This window comes from Mauremys mutica, chromosome 3, assembly GCF_020497125.1.
Source record: "Mauremys mutica isolate MM-2020 ecotype Southern chromosome 3, ASM2049712v1, whole genome shotgun sequence".
Classification (NCBI taxonomy): domain Eukaryota; kingdom Metazoa; phylum Chordata; order Testudines; family Geoemydidae; genus Mauremys; species Mauremys mutica.
The window spans coordinates 153742108-153764596 of NC_059074.1; the positions used below are offsets into that span (position 1 = coordinate 153742108).

Consider the following 22489-nt stretch of genomic DNA (forward strand, 5'->3'; position numbering starts at 1 on the left):
ACAGCCTAAAGGCGCCAGCGAGTGGGGGGAAGGGGCGGGCTCTGCCGGTAACAAATCCGGCGCGCTGGGCCCCGGGCTGCTCCCCCGCCGCACAGGGGATGGTGCCGTCTCGCCCTGCCGGGCTCTGAGATTGGTTTGCAGGCGGCGGGCTGGGTTTGGCCAAATCGGATCAAGTGGGCGGGGTGATTTTCCCCCCTCCCCCTGGCAGGTGGGAGACTCCCCTTCGCAAGGTGGGGTGTGGCGAGCTGGGAGTTTGACGTGTGCGGCTCCACATGGTACAGCTCTCAGAGGGGCTGGATAATAAGAGTGTGGAGTTGAACTAATGCCATTGCACTGACTCATCCAGGGAGAGCAAAGGAGCTCAGAGAACAAGATACCAGAGAGACTCTCAGACAGAAAGGGGGGCAGGCGACAAGGGGGGAGAAGAGAGAGACTCACACGCGGGCAGAGACGGGCAGGCAGCAAGTGTAAAGATCAATAATTAAGGGAGTTTAAAAAGAAATCAAGAGGCTAAAATCCTGGACTGAGTCACCCAGTCCAGTGAGAGCAGGGAACTGGCACTTTTATAAAGGACTTAATTAAATAGCAGGCAAAGAGCCTCTTGATTGAAAACTACAGAGCCAGAGAAGCGTTGAAACCAGAACAAATATTCACAGGAAGTCTGAAGGAGGGCAATAGACACGCGCGTTTTAAGTGTGTGTGTTTAGGTCTCTTTTTCCTCCCCTTTCTCTTCGGAGCAAATGTGACAGATTTTAAGATAGAAAGAGACTCTAAACCAAAGAGAGACGTCTAATTACACTTCTTTTTGCGGCAAAATTTAAATCCACATTTTTTCGGAGTGCACCAAAGACCTCTGGGATTAGAGAGAGTGGCTCTATTTTGTGAAGTGGGGAATATTATTCCCCCCTAGTCTTGAGTGGAGGAAAAGGTTGAGGAAAGGGCTTTATTTTAACTTTTTTTTATTTAAAAAAAACCACAAATCTTTACGGAGTGCAGTTGGAAGGCTGAAAATAAAAATCAGGCGAGAGAGGTGGAGAAATAGAGCGTGTGTGTAAAGGAAAAAACCTTGTGTTTCTCTCCGGCTTCTACCTCGGATCATGTACCAGGACTATCCCGGGAACTTTGATACCTCCTCCAGGGGCAGCAGCGGCTCTCCAGGCCACCCAGAGACTTACTCCAGCGGCACAGCACAACAGGTAGGGGCGGTCACAGGTACCTTGCCATGCAACTGACATGATCAAAGCTTCTCCCCCACCCCCCTTCAGTGCATCTTTATTTCTGATCATCTGAGCACCCTCTGCTGTGGGACCCAAGGACAGTAGGTAACACAATTCTGTCTTCCACTTTGCATACTACGAGTTTTACTTTGAGACCAGGTCTCCGCTTCAGATAGGATTAAATAATATAGCGTGGCTGTGTATAACGTCTGTGTGTCTGTAATATCCTTGTTATATGGTGCTTTTGTGGGCCATTTTCCTGTAAGATACTGAAAAAAAATCTGCTTAACCAAAGTTCACTTGCCACACCCAGTCCACTTTCTGAGCGCCTTTATCAGACCTCTGCCTAGCTGGAGATTAGGGGAATAATAGGTGCTGCCTATCCTTTGGCACTCCGAGTCCACGCCTTAAAAGGAGGGGAAAAACAACTTCTGTCTTTGCAAGAGTTTGGGCGTTTTTGTGTAAGTGTAAATAATGAGGAATCTAATCTACGGATTTACAGGACGCCAGGTCAGGAGAGAAAAGCAACGTTTAATCGCCAGTGCAGCTAAGTGTTTGGGGTGTGTGTGTGTGTGTGTTTAAGTATTGCTTTATATTTCCTCTTGAAACTACCGTCTCAAGCGATCCAGTTGCTGTCAGCGAGGCAGCGGGGTCTGTGCTGCAAACACACACCCTAGTGCTGCCGCCGCCGCGACATTACTGGGTCGGCCACTCATCGTGGGTTCTGCTGTCCTCTGCTGGAGTTAATATGGGGCTGAAAGAAGCAACGTGTGTATGTGAGGGAGGGAGACTGTAACGCATATACTTTCGTTTTATGCCAGTTTGGGGATTGGAGGCTGTGTGTGTGGATTCCTGGTGGATTTCCTAGTGGGAGTAATTACAAAAAAAGAGAGTGTATTAAAATTACTTTCAACCAATTTGTCTCTGTGTATGGAAATGTGTATGTGTTTATATATAAATACATGCAGTGTGTTGTGCATATAGTGTATGACTGCTGCTCTGCACCTTATGTGCATATTTGAGTGTATGCAATGAATTTGCGTTACCACTTCTTATATGAAATGTTTCACAGTGCCAAAAATATCAACTCTTACTCTGCTATCCACTAAAATAGTGTTCTTTGCTATACTTATCCCATGTGCTAGCTGAGCATACCTACAGCCATGGCAGATGTCATCAAACAGGCACTGAAGACTTGGAAGTCAGAATCCCTGACATTTATTTATCCTTGGAAAGAGAAGGGAATGTAATGTAACCTGAAATACTGCCAGTTCTGTAGGAATTCAACCAAACATTCAACTCAAATGAAATGGTGCTAGTTACTACTGTTTACATTTGTGTTTCAAAATGCCATCTATTATTGGTGACATTTCAGAATCTTGATGAGAGACAGGACACCAGGAAATAGGGTCTGATCCTGACATCCCTAGGCAGCTTGCCTGAGTGAAAAATGCAGAGGTGGGTCCTTGATCTTTACACAAGAGTATCACACCTTAATCTCAGCAGTCTGCTTTCAGATTGCTCCCAAAGCCTGTAGATAAGAGATAAATTTCTAAGTAGACCAATAGTTTTAAGACTAAGGTGGGAATGCTCCAAGAAGGGTTGCTCCTGGCTCCTCTGCTTCACAAACTTTCCTGGAAAAGAAGACTTTCTGTTTTCTGCTCAGATAACTCAGATTGTATCACTGAACACAAACCTGGTATCTAGCTCCAATTCCTACAGTCAAGAGACTCAGACTCTTAAAAATAATAGTAATAATAATAAAATGAAAAATTGAAAGAACATTACATGGTCTTTGGGTCACAGTTCTATTTGGGACTTCCCCCAACCTAATTGAAGTAGTTATCCCTTTTTTTAGTATAAAACATTGAAAGGAAGAAAGAATGGTTTAAAAAAAAATCCATCCACCCATAGGGAGAGTATAATCATTGGCTAAGCAGAAAGCAAGTGTTGGCTAATTCACAGCCTGGTGTAATACGCATATCCATTTCCATACTATTATTAATTGTAAAAGCTTACTTTGTTATTTGGTACCTTTCCGCAATAATAGTTTACATCTGCCTTTCATGCCAAGGAATCCGCAAGGTAACTTACTAAAAAATAATAAAATCTGTGAAACTCTCTCCTGCTTTGTTTTAGTTAGAAGCTCTTCCCTCCCCCACCATCTTCTCCCAAGTAGACAAGCTGTTTTGTGAGCTGAACCAAAACAGCATTACTTCCCTTGACATCTATATGCTATTACTTTAATAGGTCCTGTGATACTTAGTCTCAAGGTCCTTTATTGCAAGGGAGTTAAAATATACGGCATCTTTTTAAGTAGACTTTATTTGATTTGGAAGGTGTTTAAATAATTCCAGTACAGTGCGCCTCCCCCCTCCCTTTTAAATAGTGTCTGTCTGTGAGGATGGAATGTGTTTTTGTATCAGCCAGGCTTTCTACGTACCTAGGGAGTGATATTTTTGCTTTCTTCTGGTATTCAGACATTCCTCAGCTCACTGATTGCTGCTTGTTGGTATTTACTGTTCAGTTTTCCTGGTCTCTTGACCCTCCGAATGCAAGCTCTTACAGAACTCATGGGATCTAGTTACATTTTTGAGATAACTTTCCTTGTTGTAAGCTTCTGGTCTTGAATAATATTGGAACTAGAAGAATGGAAGATATTTCCTGTTGAAGTTGCGTGACTAGATGAACCTAAAAGGTTGGCCTTTTTTTTTTTTTAAATGGGCCTTTTTCCTTTTAGTTTTCCTAGGAAAACACTTCAGAAAGGCTTATGTGCCTGCATAAACTAAATCCATGGCTTCTGTGGAAAGCATTACGCAATCGGGCCAGTTACACAAACCTAGATTATTTCATAACTTGTTTACATCAGCTGGCCTTCTCTCTCCCTCTCTTCTTTCTCTCTCCCTCTTTTTTTCCCACCAGGGTTGCTTCATCTCCCCTCCCGCCCCCCACCAATTATTATTGTTTCTTGCATAATTTGTACAAATTAACTGGAAGAGTGGGAGACGCATCAAGAAGTCATAGGATCATTTTTAAAAAATATCACCCTATATTAAGCTTTGCCAACAGTACCAGCCTGTGACATTCCTCACATCAAAGAACTTTTACCAGAAATGACTCAAAAGTTTCCCAGCTCACTCCAAATATACCTCGTTGGTGCCCTCTGTAGGATAATCCCAGTAGGAATGCTTCCAGGGATTGTAGTTTGGAATCAGATTATTCACCGTTTTCAGTGAATGTGAGGAGGGAGGAGAAAGGAGGGGAGAGAAGAGGGTTGAGAAATTAAACATGCTTGGACAGCTTGGAGCTCTTGCTTTTTGTTTTGTTTTTTTTGTATGTTTCAAATTCAGTACATACAGTAGATCAAGTGAATTTTGCAGAGGCTGTGACACATTGATTGGCTGTGTTGAATGTGTGAGTTAATGAAGTCTAAATGAAATGAGCCGGTTTTATTTTTTTCCCCTTGTTGTTTTTTCTTTCAAACTGCTAGAGAGAGAGAGAGAGTGCATGTGTGTTTGATATGGATGCCAAAATAAATAAGGTTACTATCTTGATAGGTTTTAGATCAGGACACTGGCTTAATAAGGACATAAGTGTTTTCTTTAAAAATGTGGGAGACTTCTCAAGACGCTTGAGTGTCTTCTTTCCCCTTGATCCTTGCAGATTTTGTAGATTAGGATCAAACAGAAGCCTCATCTCTGTTTTAGGAATTGCTCTGTTCCACTGATTCTGTACTGTGGAAATCAGCGGTTTTATTACCACATAAAATACACAACTTGCAAAGTTTTCTTTTGAATCTTTCTTCTTCAGAAGCAAGAAAGGCTGCATCAGAAATCGTCTTTCTGAGCCAAAACTTTGATGCCTTGTAACTGTTCTATCCTTATGGTGCAGCACTGTGATGTTTTTTAATGTTATGTAAAATATTATATTCCTAATAACAAATTTGCCATGTGGCAAATGTAGCATTTAATGAGGATAATATATTTGCTCTTTCAAACTGGAAGATTTCCTCCTACATATTATCCCACTGCAGTGCCTGACCTGCAAGGAAACTACCTGCATGAGAAAAGCTTGCAATATTGGGCTGTTAATTTCTTATAGGATCATTTGGGTTGGAGGGGATCAACCTTTCTTGGGTTCATGGGCAGCAGTGACTCACTTGGAACAGCACGGAAGTTCCCCATTAAGATGAGGAACGTAAAGTGCAGTCCCATCAGCCTGAAATATCACACAGTTGCTGGTGTATATACAGGTCTTTGTGACCCACTGATCTTGCCCATCCCTCTGCATTTTGTGGCAAGATTTAATTCATTATCTTTGGAATGTCCCTGGGAGATGGAGCATCGGAGGCCATTACCTAGTCCCATGTTTTAGATTATAATGGAAACAGACCTTAGCCCTTTTGTAGTGAAACAGTGTGAAAGCTAGAGGAGCGTTTGTCTTTTACCAGGGAATGTGATGGTATCTTGATCTGCATGTTGCTTGGGGCCGTGCTAGGGCAATGGCGCTGCAATATTGCAGTGGTTGTACGTTCCGGAGTGGGGTGTTGGGATCTAAAGTGTGCAGCATTACCATTTTACTATTGCTAAACATTGTATATAGTGCCATGAATCTCCATGGCACTGTAAGTCCTTTGGTGTCTGTTTCTGAAATCTAAATAAAACATAAAACAACCAATCAGGAGAGGGTGGGTGTGGGGATTACTGCTGATGAGATGAATGCCAGAGGCTATAAAGTGAGATTTGAAGGAAGGGGGACTAAGGGAGGGAGAACTTGGTGGATGAGGGTAGGGAGAGTGTTCCAGGAATAAGGGCCAACATGATGGAAGGTTTGAGGGGAAAGGAGAAATAGTTAGAGCTGGGAAGAGCAGTGGACAGACTAAGGGGAATGATCTGAGATACAGGTGAGGGCAAGATTATGCAGGCCTGCTAGGCGAGGGGAGGAAATTGGCACCCAATGGACTTCAAAAGGAGGTGGAGTGGGGTCCGAGCCTGCCACTGAAAACTACGGTATCACAGTGGATTAGACCTGAAAGAATATTAGATGCCTCGTAGGTAACCACTGTGGCATTCCAGTGGCAAAGGAGTTGGGGCTACTAGCATTTTTGTAAGGGAAAGTGAATGGCAGTGGAGTGTCTGATTTGTAAAGCAGGCGAGTTGATCGAGATGGGAAGGAGAATGGGAATCATGGCCCCTCGAGCACCAAACAGAATGTGGAAACGACCACGTTTACATGTAGTAGGTAATTGTGCATTCGGCTTAGAGACCCAACGTGAGTCAGAGTGGAGCGTCTTTTAAGACAGTCTTGTGATAGTGACACATCCTGTAATTAGTTCGATGGCGAAAGGAGAATAATAACGGAGGATTTTTACTGACACCTTTCGGAGTTGCCTGTCTCAGCAGAAATTTTCTGAAGCCATTTTAAGGGATTAGAAAGCAGGCTAGTGAAAAGGAGGACACGTGTCCCGGCAGAAACTACAGATATTTCCTTCTCCCTCTAAGCTTGTCAGAGACAATTTTGTCTGGGCACAAAGGCTAATACCCTGGGTTTACAGATGGATGGTCCAAGCCTTTAGCACAATCCAAGGATGCAGTTAAAGTTCCATCTACAAGACAAAACCCTGCCTTAACCCTGTATAGATGCCTTTATCTTGTTACTGGCCCCCTGAGCTGGTTGTGTTTGGCACTGTTACCACTGCCAGGAATAGGTGTGTTGAGAAGAACTGGATCTGTATGATTGCAAATTTAAGGGCAGTGACCTTTCCATTGACAGAGGGCCTGATCTCCTAATGGATTGGGAGAAGTTAGTATCTGACCCTTCATCCGGATAATTGGGTGATTATTATAATTTTTATGACCTGTCAGATGTGAACTCCTTCCTGGTTATGAGGAGTTGAAGGTCAGAATGTATGTCACTGCAAGGGTCATTACCCTTAGGTTTGCAATAAACTCTGCTGAATGATAATTTTGCACATCTGTAGTACTTTCCATACAGGGCTGTTAACACATTTTGCAATTGTTAATTTGGCCTCACAACACCAAGGTGAAGACAGTAAGAATAATTATTCCCCACTTTAAAGGGGGGTGGTGGAACTGTAGCACAGAAAGGTGAAGATCATACAGGAAATCAGTAGCAGAGTTTGAAGTAGAACCCAGAGCTCCTGACTGTCAAAACTGTTCTTTAACTGCTAAACTAGCTCATGCTTCCTCTTTGTGACCTTAATGTCCTGGTAATTTTTCATTTATCTCATCCCAGCACTAGTTACGCTATATAATGTGGAGACATGAAGACATCCTGTCCTGTAATACAAGCATAGCTTACCTTGTTGGCGAACAGGGGGAGGAGTGGGAAATATAGTTTGTTTGTTTTTTCCAGCAAACTCCTTTATAGGAGTGATGAAGAACAGTACAGAAGTTTGCAGATTCTTCTGACTAATTAGGTAGACCCAAGAGGTCTGGAGATCTCAGGAAAATGGCCTGCCTTGTGCGGTTTTGAGTACATCCAGACCTTGTTAGATTCAGGACCCAAGGTTCTGGTGGGGCTTTTGCTGAAGGTTTGATATCAGGGGACAGGTTCATTCTTACATTGCCTCCATTTACTGATTCATTTGTTTCTTCTCCTAACTTTCCCCCTTAGTTTGGGGCTGTCTGGTGCTTTACATTGGAATTTTTTTGTGTTTTAAGTGGCTCTTTTGGGCCCAATTCTGGTTGGGTTGAAGTCATTGGGAATTTGGGCCAATGTTAGACACACAGAGTCCAATGGCTAAAGTTCTGGTCCTGTAAAAATCTGAAAAATGATTTTTATAGGCCTTGATTTAGGAAAACACTTAAGCACATGCTTAACTTCAAGATCATCTTTAATGCTTAATTACTCTCCTGAATCAGGGTCATGGTGGTGGTGATTTCCCATCCCTCCAGTTTTGTGACTCCTGTGATATCATTTTGTTGACCTAAAGATGTGCATTTGCACAGGATCATTTCAAGGGCCACAAACTGTTGTTAGCTGATAGTTCTCACCTCTGGTCCTAAAACTCTATTGTCACTTCTGTATTCAAAGTTCACAATGTTGGTGCAAGACATGTCTTTAAAACCTAATCTAAACTTTGAGTGTCTCCTGAAAGGATCTCTTCCTAGACAAAAGCATTCTTTCTCTCGTGTCTCCCCCTCCTGGACACATCATTGTTTTCCTAGTTGTTTAGTGCCAGCATATTATCCAGGTGGATTTACTTAAGTCTGACTGAAACCAGGTGTACAAGTTTTATGGAGGAGATCATTACCTATTGTCTTGGTTTTATTGCTGCCTTGTTTTGTCTAGACAATGCCAAGAGCTGCAAGGAACTTGTCCAATCTGAATCCTGAAACACATTTTATAGGCTGCATTTAAAATATGTATACATGCACATAACCGTCCCAGAGCTGGACTGATCACATTATACCCTAGAACCTGTATGTGGTGAGCATGGTTCCACATAATGAAAGCCCTGAGTTGTTGTGATGTTTCTCTGCTACCACTGCAATTCTCTAGACAAACCTTCCATTCATAGAGCCATATCCTCTGGCCAAAGCTCCCGTGTTATATGGGCAGAACAGATCCCCTGTAAAAAGGTTCCACTAAACTGTACTTGGTGCTTGTGTTTATAGCTGAAGTTTCTCTTCCTTTTTTTTCTGGATTGATGGAGAAGTATTTTTCTAGAAACTCCTCAATTCCCCTTTTAGACTTGGCCATGACTTGCTGTGTGGGGTGAATGCTTCTATACAACACAGCACTGTTTGCAGGGAGGGGAAGTGTATTATGGGAAAGAGGAGACGTTTGGCAGCAGTGGGATTGGAGGGGAGAGGGAAGGAGTTGCTTTGGGATTGGGGGTGGGAAAGAAGAGGTTGCTTGGCAGTAGTCTCATTCAGGAGTGAAGTAAAACCAAACTGCACCCGAGCGTAATGGCATCAAGAAGTACAAATAATCATTGTGACAAGCGAAAAGGCCTTTCACTTCACACATCAGAACAGCATAGATCCTTCAACATGATAGGCTCCCACTGTGAGGCTTTTAGTTTTTGTTCAAGTACCAGAAGGTGCACGGGGCGTGTGCTGTCTATGCAGGTGCTCTCCGCCCCATCCACTCCTCAGGAACAAGTGCAAACACAGGCTATTCTGCATGCAAACTACATGGCATGTGTGGGGCAACCTGTTCTGCTGGTTGCCACACCATGCTGTCTGCTTGTGGAAAGGCGCAGCTCTCCATGCCATCTGTATATCGATGGGTCACTGAGTCCGTCTGCTTCGGGTGTTTACGTCCTGGTTCAGGTACCTACTTAGATTTTCCCAGTCAGGGCCAGCTCCAGTGTATTTGCCGCCCCAAGTGGCGGCTGGGGGGAGCCTCGATTGGCGGCACTTCGGCAGCGGCTCAACTGCCACCGCTTCTTTCTTCAACCCACCACTGAATTGCTGCCAAAGAGCTGGACCTGCTGCCCCTTTCCCTTAGCCGCCCCAAGCACCTGCTTCCTGCGCTAGTGCCTGGAGCTGGCCCTGTTCCCAGTGAATCTCCTTCTCCACTTGTTTCTGCTTAGACATCAATATTGTGCATGTACTGATTTCTCTCTCCCTTTTTTTTGTCTCCTTCTAGAAATTCCGGATAGATATGCCAGGATCAGGCAGTGCTTTTATTCCCACCATTAATGCCATAACAACCAGCCAAGACCTGCAGTGGATGGTCCAGCCCACCGTGATCACCTCCATGTCGAGTCCCTACTCTCGCTCACATCCCTACAACCATCCTCTGCCCAGCCTGTCTTCAGTTGGTGGACATACAGCCCTTCAGAGACCTGGTGTCATAAAAACTATTGGGACCACAGTGGGCAGGAGGAGAAGAGATGAGCAGGTAACCACCGGGGATAGACTGCCTCATCCTAACTTGCCAGCTAAGCAGGTTTGGCTATAGCTGGTGTTTGGATGGGCAACTGTAAGACAAACTTGGGTGCTGCAAGTAATAGGGCTGATGATTCAGTAGGTGGTGCTCTTGTCTGAAACTGACTGATACCCACCCCAGGTTGGTACTGTGTTGCTGGAAGGGCTTTCTTATGGGTGATGCCTAAAAGCCCAAGGCCCAGACAACTTGTGGCTTTACAAGGATTCCATGGCACCTTTTGCAAGAGTAAGAGGGTTTTAATTCCTCTATGGCTGACTAAATTCTATTTGGCCAATTGTTTTGTCTCCCTAAAACTCCCCCCTCCTTGCATTTTTCAATGGGTAACATATTCTTCACTTCCTGTCCTCAATTTGATATGTGGTGTTATGGTGCTTTGTTAAATAGCTGCCAGGTTTCCCTTTCAGAGGTGGCTGCATTTTGGTGGTAGGTTAATTAATTCCTAGCGCCAGATCCTGTGTGTGCGTGTCTGTGTGTGTGTGTGTGAGTGATGGGGAGAAAGGTGGCTTTCACTCACGTTTCCACTCCTTCTGTCCTAGGAGTGCCACAGGGCTGCTCCAAGCACTGTTCAGTCTGTTCCAGATTTCTGGAGCAGAGCACACTCTGATCACACTCCTTTCCATCCTGCCATCCAGGGCTGGCCCTTGCTTTATACAGGCCTTTCAGGTCCCTCAGCATATTGCACGAAAGGAGGTAATTTTATTGCTGTGACATCATTACAAATTGTAATTCTGCCAAGCTCCTTCAAAGGCTTCACAAGTCTGGGCCAATCTGTGGCTTCACATCAAAACCAGGTGAAACTCTGTAGTCTAGACTGGGTTTCAGTTTGAGTTTATTTGGCTGGGGCCTCAAACAGGAGAAAACCTCAGAAGAGCTGAGTTTTACACAATCTGCTTAAAAAAACAAAACCAGGGGATTGGAGGAGGAGGGAGGGCTGACCCTGGAGTGCCACACCATCCCTTCTCCTCTGGGCCAATTCCTTCCTCTTCCCATGTGCACCCCAACTAGCTGGTCCCACTCTGATTCCAGTGTTGTGTGCTGGCATGAGCGTGAAACTAACCAGAACTGGGCCGTGGGAGGCTTTTACTGCGCAAACATATGCTTATTAAGAAGAGCCGTCTGTGTAGGGGGCGGCTGGAGATCGAAGTCTATTTCCTAATGGGTAGGTGTCCACATGGCAAACCCAACAACATCCCATCCCTTGGTGGCAGTCTGCGCAAGGACTGAATGATCTTGTCAACTGAGCCCGTTTTGTCCAGGGCTTTGCCGCTCAGGGACATTAGCATGGCTGGTGTGGGCAAGCTTGGACTGCCACTGTTCACACTGTACCTGTTATGTGGATTAATAGCAGACTGCAGCCTCCAGGGCAGTCAAACCAGTGCCTGCCATTAGTGCGAAATTCACTTCTAAAGAAACTATAAATAATCTGGATCGCCCTGTGTTACTCTGAAGCTGCACTTGTGCACACCTTTGCAGAGAAATGCAATGGGACACTGCGTCTGGCCAGCAGGTTAGATGGGTATTGCACAAGGTCTGTTTTTAATCAAACAATAAGCCCTGCTTTTACTTCCCCCATCATCTGTTTTGATTGTCAGTCTGACTATTTTAGCCTGTCTGTTTTTTTGAGATTTCAAAGGCAGGCAAGGGGTTAACATTGCTCATCATGAATGAAAATCCCCTTGGTGCAGAGGGCTAACACAGTTCCATTTTTAAGCCCTATTTTTATAAGCATATGTCTGCTCAAGAAGAGCCCAATCCTCCATTAGGAGTAAAGAGGTGCATAGGTCTTGTGCTGCACTAGGGTCCAATGCTCTGTTATCTAAAGTGGAGGAAAGCTGGCACTAGAACTAGAGGAATAATTAGCAACAAATTATATGACAAACGTTACCTCTGTGTTCACAAATGGGCCATGAAGAGCTCCCGATATCCTCCAATTTGATTGTTGTGTGACTTTATTTCCTGAAGAATGTCTGCCAGTGATTCCTGGCCTGTGGCTTGTTTGTGAGCGATTTCATTGTGGGTCCTTCAGATTCTAGCTGTGCTGATTAGAAGTATGCTGTGTTCGGTACCTGATGGGCTGAATGGGGCTACTAGGATCAGATTTCTGCTGTGTGGGCTCATGAATCAAATTCATAATTCATTTTCTGAGAATATTCTGTAATAGTTGCTGAAAATAGGCTGTTCTGGTGAATGTTTCTGCCGACAAACCTATCTAGTAGCATATTCACGCAGAATGAATACAAAAGGGGTACAAACAATGCAGAACTGGCCTCCTTTAAAAACACCAAGGTCTGTTTCTATTTTTAGGCCCCAGTTAATGTTACAAATGAAAATATTCTGTGCCAGATCAGGGCCTGAGTTGTCACCAGTCGTGGTTATTCATGGGACTTGTTAAAGTGGCAACCTGAGCCAGATCATTAAACAGAATTGAAATTACTGGGAAGAAAATTTTGGTCTGAAATATGTTTCCGTGGGACTTGTACTCCTAAATCCCATTGGTGCTTTTGAGAATCCCATCCATAGGCCCTAGGTCAGCTGACAATTTAAGCATGTGCTTTAGGGCTCTGCTGAGCAGGGGCCATATAAACTGTATATATTGTATATGCACACATATATGTACATTTTATACATAATAAAAATCCATGTGTGTGCAATCCAAAATAAAAATCACAGAAATGTATAAAGTTAATAAAAGACCAAAAGCACAATGGGATTGGTGGGAGGGGGAACACACACAGATTAAAATGAACTTCCTGAAACGGGAATGACTGCCACAAATATATATAAATAAATAAAAACCCAGAATGAAGTTAGGCAAAGTTTAAAAAAAAAAATCATAAAAAAGAACAGATACTGAAAATGATGACTAGCTTGTTCACAGCCCTGGAGGTATTAAAACTGAAAGTTTTTTCTTTTTTTCTTTAGTTAAAAAGCTTCCATTATTTGTTGACAATTTACTTTTTTGCATTCGATCAACCTGGAGGTTAACACCAGATTAGTCAGTTTCAGTTTTGTTTCTAATCAGTGGGACTGATCCTTACTGGTTTAAAGCTGCAGAGCGAGTCTGAAGTCAGTGGAGCTGTCTCGGTACACACCAGCTGAGGATCTGGCCCAGCGTTACTCTTTGCTTCTCGTGTTCTAGTTGTGAACCCTGCATGGGAGTGATAAAATCCAAACAAAAAGCTAGTTTGCATTGGTATTTAAAAATGGTGGGCCAGCATCCTCAGCTGGTGTAAGTCTAGGTAGCAGCATGGGGTTCATTCAGTGTGCGGATTTACATCAGCTGAGGAGCTGGCCTGGTATCTATAACGATGGAAGAATTTCTGTTTCTGTGAGATTTTGCAAATGTTGTCCCCAAACCTAGATTTTTGAGCCTGACTTGACTGGACATTGCTGGTCATCTGCTGCCCTTGAGTACTCTGGATTTACAACAGTGTCACTCCATGGGCTTCTGAGAGAACATAATCTGCCCCAGGGGTCTTTTTATGTTGCTGGATGGTTGCCTGCAGATACAGGAAGTACAGTGTGTTATCTTGGCTGGTGCTTGGAACTCTGGGGCCAGATCCTCAGCTGGTGTAAATTAGCATAGCTCCGTTGACTTCAATAAAGCTACTTTGATTTGCACTCGCTGAGGATCTGGTCCCTGACCTTCAGGTTAACGACTGTGCTTGTGTGGAAAGAAGCAGATATTTTGTTTCAAGAAAGAGGCGCTTACAACATCTTGCTCTGGTTTTGCTTAATGTGCCAGCCACTGTCTGCTTGGCCTTGGCTGCAGATTCACTGTCTTCTTGCACAGGCCTGTCGTGCCCCTCTCTGCTTCGACCCTCTTCATTAGGGAGCCAATCCTAGGAGAGATGCTGAGCGCCTTCATCTTCCAGCCACCTCCCTGGGAGTTGAGCGTGTGCAGCACCTCATAGAATCAGGCCCTTTTCGCTCTGTGGTGAACTACTGTTCACAAAGTGCAAGGAAGGATTTGCTCAGATCTTGTGGTTTGGTTTTGAGTTTATTTTTTTGGTATGTGCCTACAGCTGTCACCTGAGGAAGAGGAGAAGCGAAGGATCCGGAGAGAGAGGAACAAGCTGGCAGCTGCTAAGTGTCGTAACAGGCGTCGAGAGCTAACAGAGAAACTCCAGGCGGTATGTACTCTGCACACATCTCTCCCCTCCTGGATATACACCCCTTGGGTCACTCTAAACCATGCCTCTCCTCCTGCCGGTGGGTGACACAAGTACACTGCAACGTTTGTACCACGTTCCCTTTCAGTGGCTGGTTCAAGTCAGGCTAAAAAATCACTGCTTCCTACTGCTATCAGCTAGTGAAGTTGCTCCTTTAGCTCATGTGGTAGAGTTATGTGCTGTGGTGCTCAATATCCTGGGTTCAGCCTATGTGAGGAGTATTACACTTGCACCCATGTGCCCCTCCCCCCACAACTCTCTTGTTGTTTGCCCAAGTTATAAGCATATAAAGTTGTTTCACTGTCACACCCTCCAAACCCCACCTTCTTGTCAGAGCTTGATTATCAGTATAGATTTTCTCTTTACATGATATGATTTGTTTGTGTTAATTCATGCTGCAGTAATTGAATAGGTTAAACCCCTATTGCAAATCCCAGTATACTCCAGAAGGCTCTTTCTACAGTCCCCTGGAAAGGTAGGATGGTCCAGTGGTGTAAAATGGGATAACAGCTTTCCCCTGCCTCAGAGGGGCGTTATGAGGTTAAAAACATTAACGATAGTGAGGTGCTCAGATACAATAATAATGGGGGCCATACAAGTGCCTAAGATACTTTGGTTTTCATATGAGGACCAATACATCACTTGTTCCGCCCCAGAACCTAGTTGCCTACTGCAGTGATTAGGAGCCATCTGGAATTTCCCCGGGGGTCTCTTCGCTTCACAGAGTTGTTGGTGCCTGAGTAGCTGGGATAACAGCAAAAGGGGACAGCTGGCTGGGGATGAGCATGGAACCAGGAGTGGAAACTCAGGCCAGTGGAACCCCTTTACATTAGGCTAAATGCCCAAAGCAGTTTTGAGCGTTTGAAATGTGCCAGGTGAAACGGCGGTAACTTTCCTTTAACACGCAATGGCAGATTAGCCCCAGGCACTACAGCAGTGGTGGAGGAAGGGCCACCCTGAGAATGAAGTAGAGGCAGGCTTTTCTCTGTCATTCATAACTTGTACTTCTGCACCCTGGATGCCATGCATCATTGTTTGAGATTCCCCTAATACCCATTTATGGCTGGCACGCTCCACTGCAGCAAGGACCAGCAGTCTCTGAGGTCCCAGGGGTACATTCTTTGACAGGCAGTACCAAACACACTCTTGCAGAGCCAAAGTGGTAGCTCCCAAAGGGTTGCTATGTTTCTTACTGCTCATAGATGGTCTCTGAGAGGGGTATGTAGCATATCTGCTCAGCTTCTCTCTGTGCTTAGCACATTCTGCTAAGGCTCCGACTTTGCCCACTGCTCTCTCCCCTCACGTCATTTATTTATTTCTCCTCGGTCTGCAGGAAACGGAGGAGCTGGAGGAAGAGAAATCGGTGCTGCAGAAGGAGATCGCTGAACTCCAGAAAGAGAAGGATAAGCTGGAGTTCATGCTGGTGGCTCATGGCCCTGTGTGCAAAATCAGCCCCGAGGAGCGACGCACCCCACCATCTCACAGCCTCCAGACTGTCCGGACTGGAGTGAGTGGAGCAGTGGTGGTGAAGCAGGAGCCAGTGGAAGAAGAGATCCCATCCTCCTCTTTGGGCCTCAACAAAGTTCAGAGATCTGTCATTAAGCCCATCAGCATTGCAGGGGGGTTTTATGGGGAGGAGCCACTCAACACTCCCATTGTGGTGACCTCGACGCCCGCGATCACCCCTGGCACCTCCAACCTAGTTTTCACGTACCCCAGCGTGCTGGATCAGGAGTCTCCTCTCTCCCCTTCGGAGTCATGCTCCAAAGCTCACCGGAGAAGTAGCAGCAGCGGTGACCAGTCCTCAGATTCCTTGAACTCTCCAACCCTGTTGGCCTTGTAACCTCCCTGTGTCCCACATTTGCCAGTGTGTTACATCGCCACCCAGGACTGTGGGGGGAGAACCTCCTCCACAAGATTAAAGACAGGGACAAGGGCGTTCAAGCACAAGGGCAGCAAGAGCAAGAGAAGGGGAAATGTAGCTCCAGGAGCCTCCTGGAGCAGGAAGAACAAGAACAAATGTAAACTCCATGGAAGAAATGGTGATGGTGGAAATGACATGCCCAGTCCATCTGGAGAGGGGAATCTCCCCTCTGGAGGCGCTACCTATGGAAACCTCTTTGTGTGTTTAATGGACTTGGGAAACACGCTTGGCCAGGACTGGAGGCAAGCTGCAGAAAATCACTAGTCACCCCCTACCTTTGTGAACTGATCTGATTAGTTACTCTCTGTGCTTAGTTCATTCTGGTTCGTTGATCTCTCTCTCTTTCTGTTACTGATCCCATGACATTTCATCTAGTCGATATCCACTCTAAAGGCTTGTTATGATCTTTGTTAGCTGCTGCGGATGATGTTGGGAGGGGCTGTGGGAAATTCTTGCTGTTGTCAAGATGGGGAGTGTTGGGAGGAGTCACAAATGCTTGGTCACAGGGATGGCGCTTGTAAGTCAATAGCCCACAAGCTCAGTGGCAAGGACGTCATGAACTGAGGGGAAGATTTGTTTGGAGGAGTTGGAGGGTGTGAGTTGGACGTGTTGTCCCGTTTTCCCCCCTACCCCCCCCCATGCTGTAAAGGTCAGATTAGCAGAATGCCTAGTAATGGGAACTGGAATGGTGCCCCGGTAGCTGATAGGATCCCAGAGTCCATTTCCACTAGCCGGTGTCTTTGGCAGCATTTCTCCTGTAATTAGTGTTTGTCAAATCTGCTGCTGGATCCTTTGTTTCCTTCACCCTGGCCAACTGCCACCTTGGGCGCAATGCATCCTGCTCCTCCTCCTCCTCCTTCTCAGTGTGCCTGACTCAGATGCTGATTCCACTCCATGGGCAAACCCTTCTTCCTCAGCCCATATTTCCAGAACATATCACTGACGAGGAAGTGACATTCCTCGTCCAGGAAAGAGATTTACTAAGAACAAAAGGGTGAAATTGCCTGAATGTTCTCTTGTCACCCAGGCAACAATGCAATTTGCATCTCTGCTGTCTTTCCTTGTCTGTATCATTGCACCTTGATTCCTAGCCCCTGTTGTATTTTGCTACTTGCTGGATTGGGGGATTTTTAATTCTGGTATTCAAGACAAGCAGAGCCTCTGCCTCTAACAGTGGATCCTCTGTCTTCTCCTACGCAGGGTCTCAGCTGACAGTGCTGAGTGCACGCAATGGGCATGGCCATTTAAAATTAATGTTCACTACTGAAAATAGTGATATGCTTAACCTCAACTCCTCTGGAGCCAAGTCCAACTCCTACTGAAGTTGATGGTGCTTGCACACCGTGCTCAGGTGCACCATTGGGTTTTCCAAGATCGAGTGCATGGATGTTGGGTCAGGCTCCTGGTGTAGTAGCTGAGAGCTCATTTCAGTGCATTCAAAGAGTATCTCCATTAGTCTGTCCGTTGATGCTGCTGTGTCAGCATATCTAATTGTGTGTGGTATAATCTTTGGTTTATCAATTGAAATCTGGGTATGTTCTGAATTAGGCTGGACTGTGGAGAAATCTTTGGTGCAGTGTTTTATTTTAGGGCCCAATCCTGTGAGATGCTGAGCACCCTCGGGTCCTACTGCCTCTATTGGGATTTAACAGTACTCAGCACCTCAGAGGTTTGGGCTTTTTATGTAGTAATCATGGATTCTATCAGACCCTCACTGTTGTATCAGTTTTAAAGGGATACTGTCTGAATGTAGGTTTTCTTTAAAACCAAACCAAACCCACGCATTTACAAAACTTGCCAGGAACAGAAATGTTTTAGTGACTTGTTCATGAAACTGAAATTCATTGATTCTGTTTTTTCTTAATTATGTGAACATTCCTTACATTATGCTAGTGCCAGAGACCCAAAACTGACTACAGACCAAAGGTAAAACTAACCAGTTAGTTTCATTGTCCTTAGTTGAAGTGCAAAACTTAACTGATTAATGGAAATAAAGGTAAATGATTTTAAACATTTTTCAATAAGTAGCCCAGAGAAGATTCTGTAAAATGTCTCCTATGTTTCATTTCCACTCATGCAGGGCAGAAGATAATATTAACAAGCGGTGACTCCTAAACACATGTAATTTCTCCCCGGGCCAGTTGACCTGAGCCACTGTTCTGCAGGGACCTCCCTAGAATTAATTCATGATTAGCATACCCATTAAGAAGAACTGAGTAGGTACCTGTTTCCCCATCTTTCTGAAGATTACAAAACTGGTTGTGTGAGCAAAAGGCTCTTCTAAAGTCTCCTTAGTACCAAACTGAATCTGTGGTGTCTTGAAAAATAACTTGTCCCATCTTCTAATGTGTCTTCAGGTGATGCTCACAATCCCATCAGCTATCTACTTGATTTGGGATCAGACAGTCCTTTTCATTACTGTGGAGGGATGGAGAGAAATCTGTCCAAGAGTGGAGGACCTAGCCAGCTTTTGTGGGCAATCAGGGTAGCAAAATAGAATGTTTCTGAAAGAAATTTTCAAGTGTCCTTTCCCCTGCCTATAAAACCCTCTTTTGCCAGCCAGCCAGAGTTAGTCCCAGAAATGAGAAATTATCTTTTCACATCTGGATTGCTTTCTATAAGATGTCTCAAGTTTTTTCCCCCCCCTCCAGATATCAGATCCTCTTCTGCTTAATTGGGCAAGTTTGGGCCTAAACTTAATTGGGCCTTCCTCTGCAGCACGGGCCTGGGACACTTGCAGGTTTAAGCTAGTGTAAATCGGTGGTTCTCTGTAACTTGAAGTCTTTAAACTGCGATTTGAGACTTGAATAACTCAACCAGAGGTTAGGGGTCTATTACAGGAGTGGGCGCCTGAGATTCTGTGGCCTGAAATGTGCAGGAGGTCAGACTAGATGATCATGATGGTCCCTTCTGACCTCAAAGTCTATGAGTATTGGCCTGTGTCTGTCTCTCCTCCAAGCCATAGAACCCCACTCCTCATCTCTGTGACATGGGCATACAGCTGAGGGAGAACCAGGCTCCTCTTTAGGCCTAGTTCGTTGAGATGTTACCCAAAGGAGCCCCAGCCTCCTCCCTGGTACTCACCTTCCTCCTGCCCAGGGCTGGCTCCAGGCACCAGCCGAGCAAGCTCATGCTCGGGGCGGCAGATTCTAAGGGGCGGCATTCCGCCCAAATCTAGGGTGGCGTGGCTGCCTTTTTTTTAATTTTTGTTTTTGGTTCGCCGCTCTGGTCTCTCTGCACCATGGTTGTTTTTTTTTTTGTTTTGTTTTTTGCTTTGCTTGCAGCAGCAAAAAAGCCGGGAGCCGGCCCTGCTCCTGCCCTCACTGTTCCCCTTGTTTTGATCTTTCAGTGAGCACTTCAGAGCTGAGCCCAAGACAGCAGCATCCCTGCTGAGTGGTGACCCCTTAGGCAGTGTGTTTGTGACCGTTAGGAGCAGAGGAACCCTCTTCTAATATCTGAAAATACCTTGGACCACTTGTCAGCTGTGACAGTTTTTATAGTTGTGTATCTTATAAATTAAAACAAACAGAAAGCAAGAGGGGAAAATCTAGAAGCTCTGCAGCCTTTTCCATCTGCTTTCTTTGCCCCCTCCCTCAGAAACCCTTCAGGGAATCCCAGGTTAAGAACCTCTGTTGTTAGGCCACAGGGCTTGTGCATTCCACTTGAGTGGAGGCTTATCAGGGCAGGTAGCCTTGGCTTTGCTTACTCTGTTGCAAATCAGACACAGCATGACCTCTCTGCTGCTGTGAGCTGGCTCGGGATTCATCTTTTCCCAGTGTCAGTTTCACCTGCCCTCTGTCAGACAGTGATATGCTCCACCATTTTGCAACCAGGAATCTCCATGTACACCTGTGTCATGGTGATTTCTAAATGTGCAATGTCTCCAAATGTTCTCTTTGTAGTTGGGGACATATCGCAACTAGGGTCTGATCCAAAGGCTATGTAAATCCATGGCCATCTTTCCATTGACTTCAACAGGCTTTGGATCAGTCCTCCAGTGTCTGGCCCCGGCTCAGTAAAGCACCCGAGCACATGTTTAAAGTGTGCATGCATCTGACGAAGTGGGTATTCACCCATGAAAGCTTATGCTCCAATATGTCTGTTAGTCTATAAGATTCCACAGGACTCTGTCACATTTAAAGTAAATCGCTCCTGAATTGGAGGAGCAGCAGCAAAGGAAACCTAAATCAAAGGCAACATTCTTTCAACCTCCACATGCTTTTTCTCATGCTAATTTCAGCCCATTTCCCATCCCCTCCCAGCTCTGGCATGGCCCCTATCTATTCCTTCCTCTTTGGTGAGGGGGCTGACTAGTCTGAAAGCTGAGTGATAGGCCTGGGACCAACCTGCTGGGGGGTCAATAGTTTGGGTTGGTTTATTTTTTTTTTAAATATTATCTAAATGATCTATTAAATTCATCTGAACCCTTCATTTTGCTGCTTTCTGTATGTAGGATCCACCTGGCCTTCATCCTAAAAAAGCCTAGTATCTCATTATTTATTGGCAGGCAAACATTTTGTGTCTGCTCCAACAGCTCTGCCCACCATTAACTTAACATCCTCCCAACTCATGTTCCTGTTTTGGTTTGGTTTGGTTTTTTCCAACTCTAAAGCAGAGTTCTGAAATGCTTTAAAATAATAATTTCCACAGTGACCATTACAAGATCATTCTCATCAGAAAGGCCAGATCAAATGTTTTAAGAAAGGAGGGAACAATTTACATTTTATTTCTTATTTATTTGTCATGTTTACATCTCTTTCTCTGTTCCAGACCTGGATATAATAATGAGAGCATTAAAAATACTTCAATTGTTTGGTTTTGCTGGTTAATAATGCTTTTTTCTTTTACTTAAAAAGGAAAAAAAAAGATTCCTGAATTATTTTTTTCTTGTCTGTATAAAATGTATAGAGATATTTGTTTTTAAAGATGCATTATCACTCCTTTGTGAACAGTAGCTGGGGCTGGGGACAAATCTCAGAGTACAAGATAATAATAAAATCCTGTCTGTTCTACTTAATTGTTCTCACCGTATGATTAAAGGGTTATTCCACTTTCTTGTTTGTGGTTACTTGATATTAAAAATGTGTAGAAACTAGGTATCTGATCGTTTTTGCTCAATGAGAGGATAAAATGTTGTGTATATATTTAGATATACTGTGTAGTTCAAAGTAACATCAATAAGGGATAGTGCATCTTTATTAGAGCGAGAAGTTACTAGTGTCAACTGAAGTCTACTTTAAGATCCTTGAAGAAAACGGCCTGATTCTAATTCCATTTGCATGTGTGTAAATCAGGAGTAACACCTCTGAAAAGGGAATAAGTGGAGTTACACTGGTATAAAACTGGTGTGAGAGAAATTGGACTCAGACTCCCAAGATTCATACAAATCTGTGGCGATCTATGTATGTTTGGGGCACCATTATTCCCCCCCCCGCCCCAAATTTAGATAATGATTTTTTTTCTTTTTGCCTGGGGTGAAATGATTCCTATCAAGAAGGTTCTTAAAGGTGACTGCTAAATTGGGACTCTTTGCTCATTTTGATCTTTGTATAGTTCTTGTGATCATGGAAAATCTTGGCTCTGAAGCAATCTCTCTGGTGTTGTCTCTTTTCTGTTATTTTACTGTAATACAGGCCTACAGTATTTGCACTAAAACAAAAAGCTTGTTAGAGAAAGCTTGCTGCTATGAACGAAAGAACATATTAAAACAGTTTTGCTTTTACAATTTTAGCGGAGTAGCATTTTGTAGAATAAAATCAATTTAGATTGGAAAAGAAGAATGAAGTTTTTTTTCTCCCTCCCCCCTCTTCTTTTCATCCTTCTTTCTTTTCTTTCCATTCCTTCATGGTTTGTTCCTCCTCTCCCACGGTGCTCAGTTGTAATGATTGCCTGTGTTGTTGACGATGCTGCTGGGAGTTATGACACTTGTAAATCCTGTTTTAATGACGTTGTGGACACTTTTTGTATAGCGAGAGCTAACTGGAGTTCTTCTCTCTGTTAACTGAAGTCATTAAAAGGCTGTCTTGGCCGTGAACAATTAAAAGCTTGCATGTTCCTTCACTCCAAACAAATGGCTACTGATGCCTATCTGTAAAGCATTTCAGGGCTTCTTTCATCAAAGGGGGTGTAATCCACACAGCTGTTCAGCAGCAACGCTGGTAAACAGGGCAGACACTAACGGAATGAACCAAATGGGCTAAAAAGCAAATACTGCATTAATCCCTTTCTCTTGCCTTCAAAAAGAAGGGGCTGGA

General features: G+C 44.4%; 1 protein-coding gene across 3 annotated transcripts; it reads left to right on the forward strand.

Annotated features, from left to right (window-relative positions):
* Window positions 1-269: 269 nt before the first annotated feature.
* FOSL2 (FOS like 2, AP-1 transcription factor subunit) lies at window positions 270-22278 on the forward strand. 3 transcript variants are annotated; one of them, XM_045010408.1, is made up of 4 exons: window positions 270-1196; window positions 9837-10091; window positions 14165-14272; window positions 15645-22278. In XM_045010408.1, the coding sequence occupies exons 1-4, from the start codon at window positions 1098-1100 to the stop codon at window positions 16152-16154; spliced, it is 972 nt and encodes a 323-aa protein (XP_044866343.1). In that variant the 5' UTR covers window positions 270-1097; the 3' UTR covers window positions 16155-22278. The 3 variants fall into 3 exon arrangements, with proteins under 3 accessions (XP_044866343.1, XP_044866345.1, XP_044866344.1); XM_045010410.1 differs by lacking the exon at window positions 270-1196 and adding an exon at window positions 1603-1678; XM_045010409.1 differs by lacking the exon at window positions 270-1196 and adding an exon at window positions 2408-2675.
* The last annotated feature ends 211 nt before the right edge of the window (window positions 22279-22489 follow it).

What these genes read in the sequence shown, in the direction of transcription:
- FOSL2 (XM_045010408.1), top strand. Translation starts at nt 1,098, where the DNA reads ATGTACCAGGACTATCCCGGGAACTTTGATACCTCCTCCAGGGGCAGC. An exon ending in GGAGGAGAAGAGATGAGCAG is followed by an intron (nt 10,092 to 14,164) that starts GTAACCACCGGG and finishes ATGTGCCTACAG; the next exon opens with CTGTCACCTGAGGAAGAGGA. An exon ending in TAACAGAGAAACTCCAGGCG is followed by an intron (nt 14,273 to 15,644) that starts GTATGTACTCTG and finishes CTCGGTCTGCAG; the next exon opens with GAAACGGAGGAGCTGGAGGA.